General features: G+C 32.8%; 1 protein-coding gene across 3 annotated transcripts; it reads right to left on the bottom strand.

Annotated features, from left to right (window-relative positions):
• Positions 1-13500: 13500 nt before the first annotated feature.
• On the bottom strand, positions 13501-18341 carry LOC129902887 (protein AIR2-like). 3 transcript variants are annotated; one of them, XM_055978325.1, is made up of 8 exons: positions 17933-18341; positions 17751-17804; positions 16342-16455; positions 16078-16236; positions 14976-15137; positions 14772-14888; positions 14530-14637; positions 13501-14369 (listed from the first exon to the last, which is right to left on the bottom strand). In XM_055978325.1, exons 1-8 carry the CDS (start codon positions 18236-18238, stop codon positions 13935-13937), a joined length of 1455 nt encoding a protein of 484 aa, XP_055834300.1. In that variant the 5' UTR covers positions 18239-18341; the 3' UTR covers positions 13501-13934. The 3 variants fall into 3 exon arrangements, with proteins under 3 accessions (XP_055834300.1, XP_055834299.1, XP_055834301.1); XM_055978324.1 differs by having other exon boundaries at positions 17751-17807; XM_055978326.1 differs by lacking the exon at positions 17751-17804.
• Between the last annotated feature and the right edge of the window lie 1588 nt (positions 18342-19929).

The raw sequence follows: 19929 nt of genomic DNA on the forward strand, positions 1-19929 counted from the left end.
AAAGGACAGAAAGAAAGGAAAAAGGAGGTTAGTGGAATATCCACTTCCTAATAAAACTTTATATTTTAAAGATTAATATAGTCATTCCTTAATAGTTCGTTGCAATCCCTAGATTCCAAAACATAGACCCACTAAATTGTCGTCACTGATCTGTACTCAGAGAAAAGACAAGTCAAAGTTTTAAGTTTGTTAATTAGTTGTCATAATGCTTAAAAATTACATTAAATTGATCCTATTTATTGGAGTTGGTCAAATAAAAACATAAAAAAAATCATTTATAATTTTCAACTTGTTATAAAATAAACTAACTTAGAAAAATAAGAAAAAAAGAGTAGGAGAAAAATATGAAGAATTAGATGAGAAAGACAGTTTGTGTGTGTGTATGTTTCTCTAATTATTTTTCTCTAATTATTTTTTTAATCATTGCCAAACTTATGGCAATTTATACTAATGAAAAGGGAGCAAGTTGTCCAAGTGGGCCCCATAATAAAGAAAGAAAACAATTGCAATTGGACATCCACTTGTTCCATTTACTCTTTAACACTCCCATTTGAATGTCCACGTGAAATGTATCTCATTAAAATTTTTACAAGAAATAATATATATATTTATCCTAAACACCGTAGATGTTGTGACTCGTTAAAACCTTACTAGAAAAATTCATTGGGAAAAGCCTAGTAAAGAAAAAAGAGTACACAACTTCTGCTAATACACTTTGAGTGTTGCCTCATTAAAAACCTAACCAGGAAAACCAAGTGGTACTGTACAAATTCATGGTTAAGGGAAAATGAGTACAACGCGTATTTTACTCCCCTTAATGAAAATTTTATATGATATTTTGGAGATGATGCATTTTAATCTTATATATTAGTTTCTCAAAATTTGATGTTGGTAATGCCTTCGGAACATTGGAACGTTAACAGGCAAATCCATAGAGCTAGTTAAAATTCTAAAGAAGAGAAAGATTAATATAGCTAGTGTCCAAGAGACCAAATGGGTAGGTTCTAAAGCTAGCGAGGTAGACGGGTATAAGCTTTGGTTTTCAGGTAGATTAAAATATAGGAATGGGGTAGGCATTTTAGTAGACAATGATCTAAGGGATCAGGTAGTGAAGGTTAGGAGAGTCAACGATAGGATGATGTCGATTAGGGTGGTCGTTGAAGGGAGCACATTCAACATTATTAGTGCTTATGCGCCACAAGCGGGCTTAAGAGAGGAGGATAAGAGGCGCTTCTGGAGGATTTGGACGAGTTAGTGGGAGGTATACCACCTACTGAGAAGCTTTTCATGGGAGGGGATTTCAATGGGCACATCGGGTCTATTTCAAGAGGGTATGATGATGTGCATGGAGACTTTGGCTACGGGGTCAGAAATGTAGGAGGCTTTTCACTTTTGGAATTCGCAAGAGCTTTTAGGTTGGTCATAGCCAATTCGAGTTTCCTAAAGAAGGAAGACCACTTGGTAACATTCCATAGTTCGGTGGCTAAGACTCAGATAGAATTTTCACTCCTGAGGAAGGTCGATAGAGGTCTGTGCAAAGACTGTAAGGTCATTCCGATAGACAACCTTACAACCCGACATAAGCTTTTGGTGATGGATTTAGGGATCAAGATGATGAGGAATAAGAGGGTCGGGGATGATCGATCTAGGATCAGATGGAGGAGTTTGACCACTGCAAATACCTTGGAGATAGGAGAGAAGTTGAAGGCCATGGGGGCCTGAGATAGTAATGGGGATGCGACCAGTATGTGGGATAGAACGGCTAGTTGTATTAGGACTGTGGCACGGGAAGTGTTGGGAGTCTCGACTGGTAGTCGTACTCAGCATCGAGGAGGCTGGTGGTGGAATGGAGAAGTGCAAGAAAAGGTTGAAGCAAAGAAGATTGCGTACGCAAAGTTGATAGAAAGCACAGATGAGGTAGAGAAATGGACGAATAGGGAACTTTACAAGATAGCGAGAAAGGAGGCAAAGTCGGCGGTTTCGACGGCAAAAACAACAGCTTTTGAACGCCTTTATGCTGAACTAGAAGAGAAAGGTAGGGATAGAAAATTGTTCAGGCTAGCCAGGGCGCGGGAGAGAAGGGCACGCGATGTGGACCAAGTGAAGTGCATTAAGGACGAGCATGGAAAAGTATTGGTAGAAAAGACCCTCATTAAATAGAGATGGCAGTCTTATTTCCATAAACTCTTGAATGAGGAAGGAGACAGAGACTTTGTGTTGGGAGATTTAGAACATACAGGGAGGTGTTGCGATTTTGGGTATTGTAGGAGTATTAAGGTCGAGGAGGTTAAGAGTGTCATTCGTAGGATGCGCTGGGGAAGAGCAACCGGACCTGACGAGATTCTTGGGGAATTTTAGAAGAGCATGAGCTCGGTAGGTTTAGAGTGGTTGACTAGGTTATTTAATGCCATCTTTAAAACAGCAACGATGCCCGAAGAATGGAGGTCGAGCATAATGATCCCTCTATATAAAAACAAAAGGGATATCCAGAGTTGCAACAACTATAGAGGTATTAAGCTACTAAGCCATACTATGAAACTGTGGGAAAGAGTGGTAGAGATAAGGGTGAGGAGACACGTGTCTATTTCAGAGAACCAGTTTGGATTTATGCCGGGACGCTCAACTACAGAAGCCATCCATCTTATGAGGAGACTGGTGGAGCAGCATAGGGAGAAGAAGAGGGACTTGTATATGGTATTCATCGACCTAGAAAATGTTTATGATAAAGTCCCAAGAGAAATACTATGGACATGTTTGGAGGCTAAAGGTGCACCTATGGCATACATTAGGGTGATCAAGGACATGTACGAGGGAGCCAAAACCAGGGTAAGGACAGTAGGAGGGGACTCATAGCACTTCCCAGTGGTGATGGGGTTGCATCAAGGATCATCTCTTAGTCCTTTTTTATTTGCCTTGGTGATAGATGGATTGACGCGACAAATTCAAAGTGCGGTGCCATGGTGTATGCTTTTCGCGAATGACATAGTCCTAATCGATGAGACTCGCCGCGGAGTTAACGCTAAGCTGGAGGATTGGAGACATACCTTGGAGTCTAAAGGGTTTAAGTTGAGTAGGACAAAGACTGAGTACTTAGAGTGCAAGTTCAGTGAGACACCTTAGGAGGTTGGCGTTGAAGTTAGGCTTGGTGCTCAGGCCATCCAAAAGAGAAGTAGTTGCAAGTATCTTGGGTCTATCATGCAAGGCAGCGGGGAGATTGATGATGATGTCACACATCGTATTGGGGTAGGGTGGATGAAATGGAGGCTCGCTTCCGGAGTGTTATGTGACAAGAATGTACCACCAAAACTTAAGGGCAAGTTCTACAAAGTGGTGGTTAGACCGGCTATGCTGTATGGGGCAGAGTGTTGGCCAGTTAAGACTTCTCACATTCAAAAGATGAAAGTTGCTGAGATGAGAATGCTGAGATGGATGTGTGGGCACACCAGGAGCGACAAGATTAGAAATGAGGCTATTCGGGACAAGGTAGGAGTGGCCTCGGTGGAAGACAAGATACGAGAAATGCGACTGAGATGGTATGAACATGTGAAGAGGAGAGACACAGATGCCCCAGTGAGGAGGTGTGAGAGGCTGGCCATGGATGGTTACAGAAGAGGTAGGGGTAGGCCGAAGAAGTATTGGGGAGAGGTGATTAGATAGGACATGATGCAGTTACAGCTTACGGAGAACATGACCTTAGATAGGAGGGTGTGGAGGACCCACGTTAGGGTAGAAGGCTAGTTCATAATCTCGTTATTCTTCTCTATTCATAGGCGTAGTGGTGCATTATGATCTCTTGCGCTTTGACTTTTGATTTCTGTTATTTCTGTAATTATTTATTACTTTCTATGCTTTGATTACTCAATTTTACCTGTGACGCTTTCATTTATTTATTTAATCGTTATTTGTTATTTATATTTATTTATTTGTATTTATTTGTTATCTATTCGTTATTTGTTTGTTGTTTTTCTAATAAAGTTTTTAATTTTCTATTCTTATCTAACATTTTTTATGCATTTATGTTTTTACTGAGCCGAGGGTCTCCAGGAAACAGCCGTCGTACCTTGATAGGAGTAAGGTCTGCGTACATTCTACCCTTCCTAGACCCCATATTGTGGGATTTTACTGGGTTGTTGTTGTTGTTGTTGTTGTTGTTGTTGTAATGCCTTTGTAAATAAATCTGCAAGATTATCACTTGAACGAATTTGTTGTACATCAATATCACCATTCTTCCGAAGATCATGCAACATTATATGCAAAAATATTATCCACCATAATTTTTGATCGATTTAAATTTATCACATCACCAATAGAACTTATTGAAAGTTCTTCATTTACTTAAGTCTTGGGTTCACTGATTTTTCAGGAATATCAGGATTACTCAAATCTTGGCCTTCTTCGGGAAATTCTTTTATAGTATCATTTTTGTTATTCCTCAAGCTACTATTTCCAGTATTTTTATCTTTTGAACCCAATGGTTTACCATGCTTCAGGCGTATTTGGGATTCAGAAGCTGTGATGCTAGTAGATGGTCCTTTTGGGACATCAATCCGGATAGGCACATTTACTGCAGAGAAATGTGACTTAGTTATCCATTGCAAATCAGTAAATGAATTTGGCATTTGATTTGCCATTGTCAATAAGTGGATGAACTTCTGGACTTCCTGCTCACATGTACGGGTGCGTGGATCAAAATGAGATAGTGATAAAACTTTTCATGCAATTTTTTTTCGGGGTCCTTTTTCTCTCCCCTAATGGCGGGAAAATTATTTCATCAAATCGACAATTTGAAAATCGAGTAGTGAATAAGTCTCTTGTCAATGGTTCAAAGTAGCGAATTATGGAGTGTGAGTCAAACCCAACATATATGCCCAACATTCGTTAAGGGCCCATCTTTGTATTTTGTGGTGGTGCTATAGGCACGTATACCGCACAACTAAAAATTCGTAGATGGGCTATATTTGACTCATGAATAAATACTAATTGTGACGAAGAGTATTTATTATAATGTGTCGGTATGAGACGTACAAGTGATGTTGCATGTAAGATAGCATGACCCCAAACAGTAATTGATAATTTTGTTTTCATTAGTAGAGGTCTAGCTATCAATTGTAGGCGCTTAATAAATGACTCTACAAGAGCATTTTGATTATAAACATAAGCAACAAGATGTTCAATTTTTATCCAATTGATAAGTAATAATCATCAAAAGTTTGGGATGTAAATTCTCCAAGAGATCAATGCCAACCTTCAGGGTTGATGGTTTGACAATCAATTTGTCTTGATAACAAGCAACACATAAAAATTCATTATTCAAAAGAATCTTTTGGATTTTTAACGGTTGTCCAGTTGAATTTTCAAGAATTAGCCTTATCATTATTGATCAAGAATGACCTATTTGATTATGCCATATCACAAATGTATTTAGATCAGTAAACTTCTGGTTTATGATCATATGTGCTTCAATTGCACTAATTTTTGCATAATATAGGTCAGATGACAAAGTTGGTAATTTTTACAAAATATATTTCTGGCTTGAGACACTCTTGGTTATAGCAAGATATTCAGTATTCATTTCATTTAGTATCTCAACATGATATCCATTTTTGCGGATATCTTTAAACTTAACAAGTTTCTTGGGAATTTAGAAGAAATAGTGAATCTTCTATAACAATTTTTATCCCCTTAGACAGAAATATAGTAGCTCTTCTGGAGCCTTCAATCATTTTTGAATTACCAAAAATTATAGTAACATTTGATTTTCTTTTAATCAAGTTAAAAAAATATTTCTCGGCTTTAAAAATAGCATGAGTTGTTCCACTATTAATTACACAAATATCTTCGTGATTGATCATTGATCAAAAGAAAAAAATTTGAGGCATATCCATATTTTTTTCAAAAAGAAATAAAATAAATATTATAATTATACATGGCTCACAAATTTTATTTATTTACATGGACTAGAAATATCCTTTAGTACACACAAATAAAAAAAATTAAATATTATTAGGCTTATCAATATTCATATTGTCTTTAGAAAATTAAAGAAATAAGCTACATTCAGATGCATAGGCTCAATATTATTTTCAGAGATAAAGTTTGTCTCTGATTATTTTCTGCCTCTTCAAGGATGTATGATATAGCTGAACCAGACGTTTTGATGACTAACAAGTCCGCGATCAATGCCCCATACCTCCACATCTATGACATATATTTTCTAAATTTTTCTTTGGTAAAACTTCTGGCTTTTCACTCTTTTTTTTATACTGTTGATTATTTCTCGATGCCAATCGAGCATCATGATTATAATTTCTTCTTCGACCATGACCATGACCATGACCACGACCACGATTGAGGTCATGACCTATTTCTCATTGGTTATAATTTACCCGATTCACTTCAGAAAGTGGCAAAAAATCAACGGGCTGACTATCATAATTTTTCATTAATAGTTCAGTGTGACGTTCAGCATTCAGAAGGTAAGAAAGTAATGCAGAATATTTCTTAAAATCCTTTTCGCGTGCTGTAGGAGCATATTCGTTGGTAAAAAATGTGGATTCTCGTGCTGATAACGTGTTATCTAATAAACTAACTTACCAAAATAAAAAGAAAAGAGTAGGAGAAAAATATAAATGAGTAAATGAGAAAGAGAGTTCGTGTGACTATATGTTTCTCTTGTTTTTTTTTATTTCATTGCCAAATTTATGGCAATTTATACTAATGAAAAGGGCGCAAGTTGTCCAAATGGAGCCCATATAAAAGAAAGAAAACAATTTTAAGTGGACATCCACTTGTTCCACTTGCTCTTTAACACATCTTTTATTAATTGTATATTTGGTTCTTCAAAAAGCAAAACTTTTGCAAGTCTAAATCGATAGAAAAGGTAAAAATTAATAGTTGATTGAATTATTTTGGGAGTAAACAAAAAAATAATTTTTTTAACTAATTATAAAATTCAAATTTTATCATTTTCTTTATTTTATAGATCCCTTTTATATTAGACAAAACCCTGACATGCAAGTTTAAAAATTATAAAAATAATGGATCAAGTGGATGGATTGTGATACGACTCGTTGTTTAGCACATCTTGACTCAATTCATCTTAATCCATGTAAATTTGGATAAGATTGGGTAATGTCTCATTTATAGCATCAATTCATCTTGATCCGTTCAATTCAACCCAAACCGTCTATTTGTGAAACTATATGCATAACGTGAATGAGTTGATTCAATGTGCATATCGTGGATTCTTCATTTGGAACTTTTCATTAAGATGCACGTCAACAGTCACTTTTCAATCAAATATTGAAGTATATGTCATGATTATTCAATAAAAGTGTTTCAAAAAAAATGGAACAATTTAAAGACCTCTTGAAACTAACAACTAATTATAATCATTTGGAGCTTTCAATTCATTATTGTGGATCTTGGATCTATGAATACTTTCCTTAGGCGTCTAGAAGGATGTCATATGTTTGGTTCATTGTAGTAACATTATTTCAATTCTATTGTATTTGTATTTGTGAGTCACTGCTTTTGCTTTGTTTGATGGATCAAATACGCTTTATTTTCAAAAAAAACTTCTATCATGAATCGCTACCTAACCATTTATGAATGATTGTTTAAAGGGTCAAACCATGTTACATATAGGTACATTAAAACAAGTTTTCTTTGACGTAAATACTTTAATATCAAGTATAGTTCGTAACAATCTATTTTTCAAGACAAACAATCTATCTAAGGTTCCAACATCGCAATTCATATGAACTAAATGAAGGGAAGAAATAACGAAGGAAAAAAATGAAAAGTGTGATATTGGAAATCTCTCTTCTTCTTTTTTGTTTTCTCTAGATTATAAAATTTATTTGAGAGACAAAAAAGTTAATGAACTAAGATAATACTTAAATGAGAAATTGAGGATCGTGGAGGCGAAGTCACAATATAAAGTTTATGGATTTAAAATTTGAATTTATACTTTATCTTATTTATTGAGTTCACAATTAAATATTTATACATATTTAAAGATTATTTCTTTTTAAAAAAACAATACAAAATTAAGCAAAACTAATGGGCCCCTTCAAAATTGTAAGTAATACTTTACCTCAAGGATTGAGATATATAAGATTTTTTTAAAAGAAAATTGAGGATCGGGGAAGGGAAAATGGAAGAAGGTTACATTATTATGGAGAATCAATCTCTCACAAACAAGGTATAAGTTCAGATAGCTAATAAATACTATGGTTCCCGAGATATAAAAGAAATTCAATTCATACAAACAACATTTTCTTAGAACAAACTCCTTTTTTTTGAGAAAAAGGATTTCACAACTGTACAATATTCAAGCTTTTAGAGCTAGAATTTATTTCAAAACAAGACACAAAAAAAATAAAAGAAACACCAGGTGGCTTTAAGAGCGAGAGCTGGATTTTAAAACTTTATTAGAGTTTTCAGGCACAACGATCGCATTCCAAAAACTTATTGCTTATTTCAGATACTTACGGCAAATTCCCACTCCTATAATAGGATTTATACTGCAGTGATTACAGGTACTGCTGCTACTACAAAATGAATCATCGGTACACACTTGAAGGCAAGACGTAAGGCGGTTCGTAGGAAAAGTGATCAAGTTCGTTTCCATAGCTTGTAACTCTGGAGAAATGTTTCGAATGGCCATTACTTGAGCTTTTGGAGACAAATGAGCTGAAAAATGAAATCAAATTGAACCATCATTAAAATGAAACGTACATAAAATGTGTGTAATCACGTATACCATAATCCTAAATAGGATAAAAGGTAGCTGTAAATGCGACTTGAATCATTAGTTTAAGGTCAATCTCGATAGATAATAATGTAATTTTAGCCTAGATAAAATTCCTACATTATCAAGTTGAACAGATTTTAAGTTGATTTTGTGTTATTAACTATAAATGCAAGAATTAAATTCTTGAGTTTATAACTCTTACACTTACGTCGTTCAGCTATCTATTAACCATGAACCTAAATTCATTTTCTAGAGTTTCTCGATTATTAGTGATATTTTTCCAATAATATGATTCATAAAAACCCTAGGCATAAAACTTTAGCCTACAAACATTCTACACAACAAAATTAAAAGTAGAAAATATAATAGAATATAAGTATTATATAAAAAATAAATAAAAAGAGAAGAAAAATATAGAAATTAACCAGTGAAAATAAGAGCAATGAAGACAAAAGCCAACTTGAATGTTGAACACAAAGTTGCCATTTTTTGAAGAGAGAAATTTGGTTCTATAAATTAGTGTGTATTAACATTCCTTCGTAAGGGCATTATTTATAGGCCTTGATTTAGAGGTATCTCAATCATCTTTTCATTTCAATTATTGTTCTTTTTACCTTTCAAGCTGGTCAACTAATAATATAACTTTTGTAATAAGAATATTATACTATGTAAATAAGATAAAAATAATTAAAACAAAACTTTATATGTAGCGGTAAATTAAAGGGATCCATAAGTTGCTCTAGATTAACAAGTTCAAATTCTAAGTATGACGTTTAATATTTTATTCTCTTGTTAAAAATCTCCACTCTGCTATAAACAAAAATATTATTTTATTATTATTATTATAATTATGCTTTAATCCCAAATTTGTTTAGATCAACTGCATAAAATTTTCAATATCGTGAACTCTGTGTTTTGGTCTATTATGTTTCAATACTCTGAACTTAAAAAATCATCTTATATTATAGGTTCTTTAATATACTCTAATAATGGGTTGTTTGGTAAGGAGGATGGGATAGACAAATTAGTTATCCTATGAATTTGGATATTTCATGAGAATATTATAAATGATGGGATAAATATCGAGATTAACAAATACTCATAATTAAATGTATGCTAAAATAATTCGACGTTTTATCCCCAAATTATTATCATATATCCCTCATACCAAATGCTCCCTAGGATAAAATTTACTAATAGTTATTTTTTTAAGGGAAAAAAGAGTTTGATATTCCCCTCAACTTAGCAATTTAGAACTGATATACCACTCATTACAAAAGTAGTTCACATATACTAATACTATAACACAAATGACTCAAATATACCCTTATCGTTGCATAGAGGGAGGTGTATTTGATTCTTCTCACACATGATTATTTTTTTTTACTCCGTTGACTCAACGACGAACTTGAGTTTAAATATTTCCCTTATAGAGATATTTATTCATCATTATTTGAGTATTTTATTCTTATTTTATTTGTTGTTGTGAAAAGTATGAGAAATAAAAAGAAAGAAGTGTGAATGGAAAAAGAAGAAAAAATTTAAGATTTTTTTTCGTCTAAATTTTTAATTTATATTTAGTTATCTGCAAAAAAAAGGGGTGCCATTTACAATAAATTTTACAAGAATATGAGTGAAAAATATACTTGATCATTAAGATAATCAATCCAAATTATTTATTAAATTATAGAAGGCAAAAAAAGCTCGGGTGTGAGAAGAATCAAATATAACTCTTAACTTTGTGAAACGATCAAATATAGCTATATGAATTTTATTTTATGAATAAAAAATAAATTACTTTTCACTTCCGTGACACAAGAGGGTATATTTGGGCCATTTATACAACAAAATATAGGGGTACTGTTAACATTGCGAAACGATCAAATATACCTACATGGATTTTATTTTATAAATAAAAATAAAAATAAAAAATAAATTATTTTTCACTTCCGTTAGACAAAAGGGTATATTGGGGCCATTTATATAACAAAATATAGGGGTATATGAGAGCCTAACGAGGGTTATATTAGCTATAAATCGAAAAGTTATGGGGTATATTACTAGTTTTCAATATAAGTATCAATTATATGAAATTTTAACTTTTGTTAATTTTCATCTTTTGTTAGATCTGTTGGATTTCGAAATTTAAATTCTTCTATTTAAAATCAAGTCCTTAATCAGTTGCAAGTGCGATATGTCTAATCTAATCACTTTTCTCCAATATTAATAACTAATTTATAGATGAAAATATTTAGTAATTGAACTAGTCCTTCATAATGGTAATGAGTATGGGTATATAATTCTAACCGTCAAGTCAAATCGAACCGACAAATTAAATCAAATCAATAAAAAATTGATTGGTGGTTTGATTTGATTGGTTTGCCGTTGGAAAAAAAAGAGGGATCATTGTTGGTTTGGCTTTGTATTAGATATAATTTTATTTTCTTATACACAAAAATATTTAGTATAATATGCTTTGTAAATATTTTTTAAAAATTAGTTTATAATTTCAATTTTACATAATATTTAACATTTGGGTTTGTAATATGACAAAGCAAATTGACGTGTTGTGTGTTTTTTGTGAGTTTTTAATATATATATATATATATATATATATTAAAAACTCAGAAAAAAACACAACACATGTTATATATATATATATAATTTTCTTATACACAAAAAATATTTATTATAATATGCTTTGTAATTATTTTTTAAATTAGTCTATAATTTTAATGTTTACATATTATTTTATATTTGAGCTTGTAATATGACTAAGCAAATTGACATGTGTTGGGTCTTTTTGTGTGTTTTTGATATATTTTTTTAGGATAATGTCTTGAAGATACCATTGTACATCTTATTTTTTTAAAAAAATTATTTATTCAAATGTCTTCAATTTTATCTCTTTTTCGATCATGATATAAGTATAAAAAAATTAAAAAATTTAGAAAATTCGAAAGAACAGATTAAAATCAAAATTGAAAAAATTGACGTTAAATTCATTTAATTTAGTTTATAAATTTAATAAATTGACATAATTAATTTAATTATTTTTTAATGAAAAATTAAATCAAATTGACATATCTACACTCTTAGTAATGACAATTAATTTTACGGTGGTTGTTAACCTAATATAATCCTCCAACTTTATTTGATCATGAAAGTGAGTAGTGTGTAGTCATGTCAATTAGCTGGCTTTTTGATATATTTGTTGAATCAACCCATTTTATTCTTTTTCAATTTCCCCCCCCTCTTTTCTCTTTCTTTTAACTTTTTCTATCTATTTTTTCCTTCTTCTTTTTTTGGCTTTTTAAATATTCCATTCCTACCTTTAATAACTTAGAATTTTTAAGATATGAATGTAACAAAAAAAATAGAAGTGTATCAAGTAAAAATTGATCTCTAATTCTTTAGTTAAATAACTAACATTAAATCAATTGCACCATTTAATTTTCTTGTAGTATGAATGTTAATAAATAATAAAATATCTAATTTTATAAAGAAATCACGAATTCACGTGCTTTCTTTTTAAATCATAAATTCACCACTATCTATATATATTATGATACGCTATGCAATAATGGTCTTATTCCAATCAAATTATTGGATTTCCTCCTATATTTTTTTTCTAAATAAAGTTTGAGAAGTGATTCTAAAGATAATGATTTAATTTTTCTTTTCTCAAAAATATTTTTAAAAAAATACACACTTCCAAATAAGTTGATTTTAAAAATTTAATCAGATATACTATAAGTTTAATTAAGTGTCTAATTTTATAAAACATGTCATATCTAGAGGGCTATTTATGTATTTAGCCTTTGATTGAAATTTATTACTTAGGACACTTATGTTTACACATGAAAGCGAGAATCTACAAAAAAAATTGCTTAAAGGAAACCATCTATCATCCGTAGTCCGCGAAAGTTGTCGAACATTATTTTTCTAATTTATTTGTTTTCTCTTGTAATTAGGATTTGAGGTTGAATTTTTTTCCCACTCTCTCTCTTCACTCACCATCTATCATTTTTTACACCATTATTTATTTTACAAGAAAAAAACATTTCTTCTCCACAATATTTTATTCAGTTTGTATATGTTTTGTGGTTTGTTCAATTTTTTTTGAGGAATTTTATGTTATTTTTCGTATATTTGTGTTTGTTTTTCTACAAATATGAGTAGTCAAGAAAGAGACAAAAAGCAAAAATCAAATTTTGAATAAGAAAACTATCGTTATTAGTCCTAAATAAATATATCAATTCCAACATATAAATATTAATTTATATTTCGTTATACAAAATGTCAAAGAATATATAATTAATAAAAAAATATGTATAGAAAATGGTGCTTTTTGTGTTATATAGTTGGTGTAAAGCATTTGTTTTACCATAAGAATGATTTACCGCTACTATGTACTATAATATATACCATTATTCATTCATTCATGTCTACATTATACCATTTTTTTATATAGAAGTATTGATTTATATGTATGAAGAATGTTGTACATACACATAAATTGTTCCAAGTCTATATTTGTATATTTTCTTTAGTAAGAATGAAATATTGATGAAAAAATTGATTTGAAGTTATGCAGATCGTAAAACAGTCTAGGAGAAAATCAAGGAAAGAAAATCTTTTTACTGTGCTTTTATTTATTATGTTTTGTAAAAATTCTATTGCTATATTTCGAAAAGGGTAAACAACTGTTATATATGTGTTATTTTGTTCCTTCAATAGTGTACTTGGAATATTCTTTTCATAATTCATATAATGAACCTCTCCCAAAGTCTACAAACTAGAGAAACACAAATTACCAACTTCAGAGAGTACTAGCAATTTTGGATAATTAACACTAATGGGATCAAGGGGAAACTCAAATTTCAAATAATAATAATAATTAAAAAAGACTAGGAGATGCCCCCTGGGTTTCAGCGTTGCAAAGGGACAACCTTTCAGTATCTAGGCACCCTCGAAGGAAGGGTCCATGGACTTACTCCCCCAAGGTCAAGCCATTATTAGCTCAATTGGTAAGGTTGAGGGACTTGTGTCTAACGTCATAAGTTTGAGCCTTGTGCCAAGCAAACTAAGTCAAGTACCCGGAGGTTCGAAGGTTATGCTTCTGATGGATTTCTCAAATCATCCAAAAAAGAGAGGAGATGATAGAGGGTTTCTGTTACCATTCATAATTTCTCCTCCCATCATGACTGTTGTTACCAAAACGAGAAGCCGAAAACCTATGGTGATGATGATATTTGACTGATCCATAAGAAGTTGAATTATTAAAGTCAAGCCTGTTGGACTTTCTAGATGAATAAGAAACAGAAGAATGATCATCAGAACCAAAGTTGGATACCCTGGCTCTCTTATTTCCAGGAGTTGAAGGAGATCTCCAACCATTGGATCTGGATCGAGGAAAGTCTTCAGGATCATTGGTGATCCAACCAGCCCTTTGTTTTGTATTGTAGCCTGATGCATATCCTCCTCCATATTGAGTGTTCTTTCTTGCCTTACCAAAATCATGAGGAGCAGATCGAAACTCATGATTTTTCTTTCTTTCCTTGAACACTTTCTTCTTGGGGGTTGATAATTCCCAATTCCGCTTATTGACCTTTAGACATACAATAAACACACAATAAGGTAACATTGCAACAAAGAGATTTAGAAACAATAAATGACCTATTGAGAAAGAGAAAGACACAGAAATCGGAAAAAATGAGATTGAAGGAGGATGCAAATGAGCAGTTGTCAATCACAGATATATAACTCACTGTATTGGAATTAGTGCATTCTCGTGCAAAATGCCCCTCTTCGCCACACCTATAACAAGAACTAAGATGCCATGTACCACTAGTCTCCCCACGAGATCCTGTGCATGCCTGCATTGAACATATGTAAGTTGAAATTGCAGCATTCATAAGGATTCCTGAACAAGGACAAGAGAATCACACACTACACACACAAACACACACACACACAGAGGAGTCATGTCGTTTCATGGCCATTTACTTACCAAACCGGTATGGCCTAGTAGACCACATCTGTAACAGGATATTTCACTCGGACCACCATCAGGGTAGCTTGCACAGCAAAGATGACCAAAACTCTTACAAATGTAACATTGTATTTCCTGTCAAGGTCAAGATGAAAGCAGGAAAATTGATAATTAAGCACCAAAAAATAAATCAATTTCAAGTTGAAGTTTCTTCAGCAACACCTCTAGATCATCAGCAGAATAGTTATTCCAGCATGAAAACATATCATGCCCAGAATCCCCACATTTTAAACACATTCTTGAACTTTCAGATCCTCCTTGGTTTTTTTCAGGGCAATCCTTAGCACGATGACCGCCCTTCTTGCAGATGAAACACTCTTTGCCCTGTTCATAAACAGCAGACTGAGATATGTACTTCTAAGACCAAAATTGGAATAGCATTGGAATTTTTAAGGTCCAGATAGTACATTTGTTTCAAAATCCAGGATAAACCTACTTTCATATAGGCACTCCTCACAGGTATTCAGAATACTAATGTGCAACATACTCTTGGTTAGCAAAGAACCTACCAATGAGGACTGAACCTACCGGAGAGATTAAACACAAAGAAAAAGTATGTGCAGTCTATGCAACAGATGCACCTATATGATTCTACAACTTACGATACTATCTAAGTAGAACACAATCATCATATACTTCCCTGGATCTACTGATGAACGATACCCTGCTAAGCGGACAGGAGGACTAGGCAAGTTGATATAAATAACGTGTCAGATAAGGGAGAGGCAGTGCTGAACTAAGAAAAATAAAGTTGCTTTGAGGACTACAAAAAAAGATAAAACTTATGATCTAGTTGTAACGTTTGGTCAGAAGTGGCAAAAATTAGCAGTTAGCATTCTGGTTTAACGCAGTAGGTCTTCCCCCCCCCCTTTTTTTTGACACGGGTAACTAGGTCTTACCCCTTTTTGTGAACCTCAATTGCCAAGGAGTACACAGTTAGTTGAATGGCTTCGTTGACATTCATTCACGTCAGACATCATTTTAGTTGGAAGTATAACTAATTCTCGCCAAAGATCCGAATTTTAAGTAGACAAACATTACACAGACCCTCTATACCAAATACTATTGACTTGGTGGTGATGTCTTTTGTTTATAGCACGGAAGTGCACGTCAAAATTGCTTGACTCACAGTATTAGTCAATCAAAAAAATGAAACATATGATCAAAACTTTCCACTTAACCAATTCAACAATGTGAGGCGATTAACAAGGTGAAATAAACACAAAGGAGACACATAATAATGGCAGCTATTTCAACCACTAACCTTTGCACACTGTTTAGAATAATGATCAAAACTCCCACAAACAAAACATGGTTTTTTGCGTTTGGCTGAAGTACAATTGACTGCAGTATGACCCTCTTCACCACAATTATAACAGGTCCCCCAACTGCTGTCTGGAGGATCAAAGTATCTGGGCCCCCGCTGAGATCATATAATAAATAATAAAGACATAGACCAGCTAAGCCATTTAAGAGATTGTTTGGATTTGTGAAAAACAACAGTTCAAATCATATTACTTCAACTCACAAGAAGCCTTCGTAGGACGACACCATTGGACATCTCAACGGGATTCTTTTCAGCTGCATTGTCAACAACATTCATATCTATACCATCCACATTTTCTTCTTTCATTCCATCCACCTAAAACAGTCAAGAAGATAAACGTACATATCAGTAAACAAGCTCAATTTTTTCTACTATTAGTAATTCATTTTCCAGACTTCCAAATTAAATATGAAAACAAATACAGATTTAACCTAGCAACTCAGTGTAGAAGAGGATGATTAAACTAACTTTTGTGTAAATTGTTTTTTGTTGACAAAAGATAAACCTCTCTTAAAGACTTTCTTTGGGCTTTAAAGGAATGGAGTTACATAAGGTTTATTCACATGTTCCATGATTATTGACATAATCAGAGAACAACAATCAGCAGTATACAATAGAAAGAAAGAAGAGGAGCGACTTATGGAACAAAAAAGATGTTCCAAATTTTTGCTTGACCTTCTTTGTTGGGACTGAAAAACCAGGGTTACCACAATTCTCCAAAATCACTGTACTGAGAGCTAAACTATACAGTAGCATATCAGAATGGTACTATTAGAGTATTAGTTATATAAAGAAATCTATGAAAGAACTTCTTTTGAACAAGAAACATCAGGACCAGAATTCATCCCTGAAGGTACATTAGCGATCCAAATTATTATCAGTCTCTGTTACAATTTAGTAACCACTTGTGCCTCTAAGTCCAACTCAAGTAAAACATGTCATTATTCCAATAAGTGTTTCTTTTTAAGTTTGACCATTTTAAGTCTTTATAATTAACATCAACTTAAAAATTATGTCCACTTCAATTTAACACTATTTGACTGGTGGCAATTTGACAAATATGTTACATAAATAGTAGTGAACGATAATCTAAAAGACAATAGGCTCAAAACATCAAATCAGAGTTCGAACATCTTTTTATAAGTCTAAATTGTATTATGAATTTAAATTGTTGAAAGTCATGCAAAAGACATGTATATACAAAAAGATTCATTTCGTTTCCTTCAAACAAATCATCCCCAGACACAATGATTTTAACCTAAGTTGCACGGACTCTTCTTTTGATGCCGCACCCGTGTTGAATTCTGCAAAAATACACTACTTTTGGAGAATCCAACACACACCGTTGACATTTTGGAGGAGTCCGAGCAACATAGTTTTAACACCACTTACTTAATGGTGAGTACTATCTTCTTTTATAGTTATTTCGGTTTCGTATTAGTGCCTTTAACTACAACCTTAGCTCTATTTATTGCCATGAAAATGATACAACTTATTTAAACTGAATATTTAAAATGAAATTGGCGATACAATAAGCAAAAACACAGTAGTGAATATAGAACATGCAAGAAGGGAAAACAGCTAAATGTGCAGAAACAAATTCAGATTACCAGAGACATCTCACTACAGAAGCTCTGGAAACCCTTATCTATTCCGCTCGACACCTGCTAAATAACATAGTTAAAAAGAAAATCACACATATCAACCAACCTCAAATCAGAAGAATTAGTTTAGCTAATAAATAATTAAAAAAAAACTTGCACCAATTTTCTGACTAAATTTAATTACTTACAGGTTCTTCTGGAGTCTCAACATTCTTTTCCTTCTTCTTCTTCTTTTTCTCTTTCTTTTCCTTCTTCAAATCTGTAACAACAACATCTTCACCATTATCAGTTGAGCAACCACGAAGTAAAGCTTTCTCAACAATTTTCAAGCTTAGATCTTCATTAGCTTCAACATCATCATCATCATCTTCTTCTTCTCTTTTCTTACTTCGCACTCTTTTAGATTTCTTAATTTTTACCTCTGCTAATTCTTCTTCCACATCTATAACATCTGATTTTGCTGATTTCTTCTCCTTCTTCTCACGCTTATCCATTTTTTACAGTGAAATTCCAATCAATTTGAATAAGACTTCAGGCGGAGAAGAAGGGAGCAGAGATAAACCCTAATTTCAAGATCCCCAATTAATAAGAGTCCGAATATAGAGGAAGGAATTGTTGGGCCTTCGAAGATTAAATGGGATTTTAGAGTGATATTAGAGTTTGGGCTAAGTTTGTGTTGGGCCTAGTGCACATATAGCTACTTTGAGGACTATTTAAGGCATAGCCAAAGTTTTTATATATATTTTTTTAAGTTTAGACACTTCAAAATAATTTCAGACTCACGGATTTGAAGTTTTAATTATCAAAAATTTGATTTCAAATATTTTTGTAGAACTTCATACCTAAATTTTAGATTAAATATTTATTCTTGTTTCAATTCAAGTTTCTAATTCATAAATTCGCATAAATATAAATTATTTGATGTGTTATAGGGATCGATAATTTTAAACTAATTTGACACTACATATTGAAAGTTGTCAAATATAAATTTATTATATTTTATTTTGTTACTTATGTTCGTCATTAATTACAAGTGATGTATAATAGCTCACTTGTTTGAATTTCAAATACTACATTAATTGACGTTGTTTTATATTTTAAAATGGCGTGTATTAATTAGCTAAAAATAACTGGTGTGTAGTGTGCTGCTGCTGCAGGTAGTGTTGCAGCTTATGTTGTTTGTTGTTGTTGTGTGTTGCAGCTGAAGCATTTTGTTGTTGTTGTTGTTGCATGTTGTATGTTGTTGCAGGTGCTGTTGTTGTGTTGCTCCTGCCAATTATTGGCTTATTGTTGTTGTAGTGTAGCTGCTACAGCCTGCAGGTGTTGTTGTTGCAGGTTGTTGCTTGTTTTGGTGGCTGTTGTAGGGAGCTGCTGCAGGAGGTGGTGGTGTTGTGTGTAGTGTTGCAGCTTATGTTGTTAGTTGTTGTTGTGTGTTGCAGCTGAAGCATTTTGTTGCTGTTGTTGCATGTTGTATGCTGTTGCAGGTGCTGTTGTTGTGTTGCTCCTGCCAATTATTGGCTTATTGCTGCTGTAGTGTGCTGCTGTTGCAGCATGCAGCAGGTGTAGTGTTGCATCTTATGTTATTTGTTGTTGTTGTTATTGTGTGTTGCAGCTGAAGCACTTTGTTGCTGTTGTTGCCTTTTAGTTTTAGGTTTTATTTTAAGATGGTTTGTGGCTACTTATCTTGTAAAAAAAAATGCTTGCATTTGTGTTGATCTTATAAGATGCGGAAATTTTGGTATTACCGAATACCGTACCGAACCGAATTTTTATTTATCGACTACCAAATTACCGAATCGAAGTTTGAAAGTTTGGTATTTGGTATATACTTTGAATTACCGATTACCGAATTATCGAATCTAAATTTTGAAAATACCGAACCGAATACCGAACGTCCAGCCCTAGTTAGTGTAGTTAATGATTGAAAACAAAAGAGAAATTAAGTTTGAATTATAAAAAGTGCTTTTTCAAAATGGTTGTCTATTTTAAATAGACATGACTTAGTAGATTCCCGAGATATCATTAAATGTCGACTTATTCTCAAATATATAATCAAATATATTAAGTTGTTAACTATTGTAATTTACAGTCTTAACGTAATTTATAAATTATAATATATTAAAAAATGAGACAAATAAATTAAAATATAAAAAGTATTATATGTATCCCATGTCCTTGACTACAA

Source organism: Solanum dulcamara, chromosome 9 (genome assembly GCF_947179165.1).
Source record: "Solanum dulcamara chromosome 9, daSolDulc1.2, whole genome shotgun sequence".
In the NCBI taxonomy this organism is placed as follows: domain Eukaryota; kingdom Viridiplantae; phylum Streptophyta; class Magnoliopsida; order Solanales; family Solanaceae; genus Solanum; species Solanum dulcamara.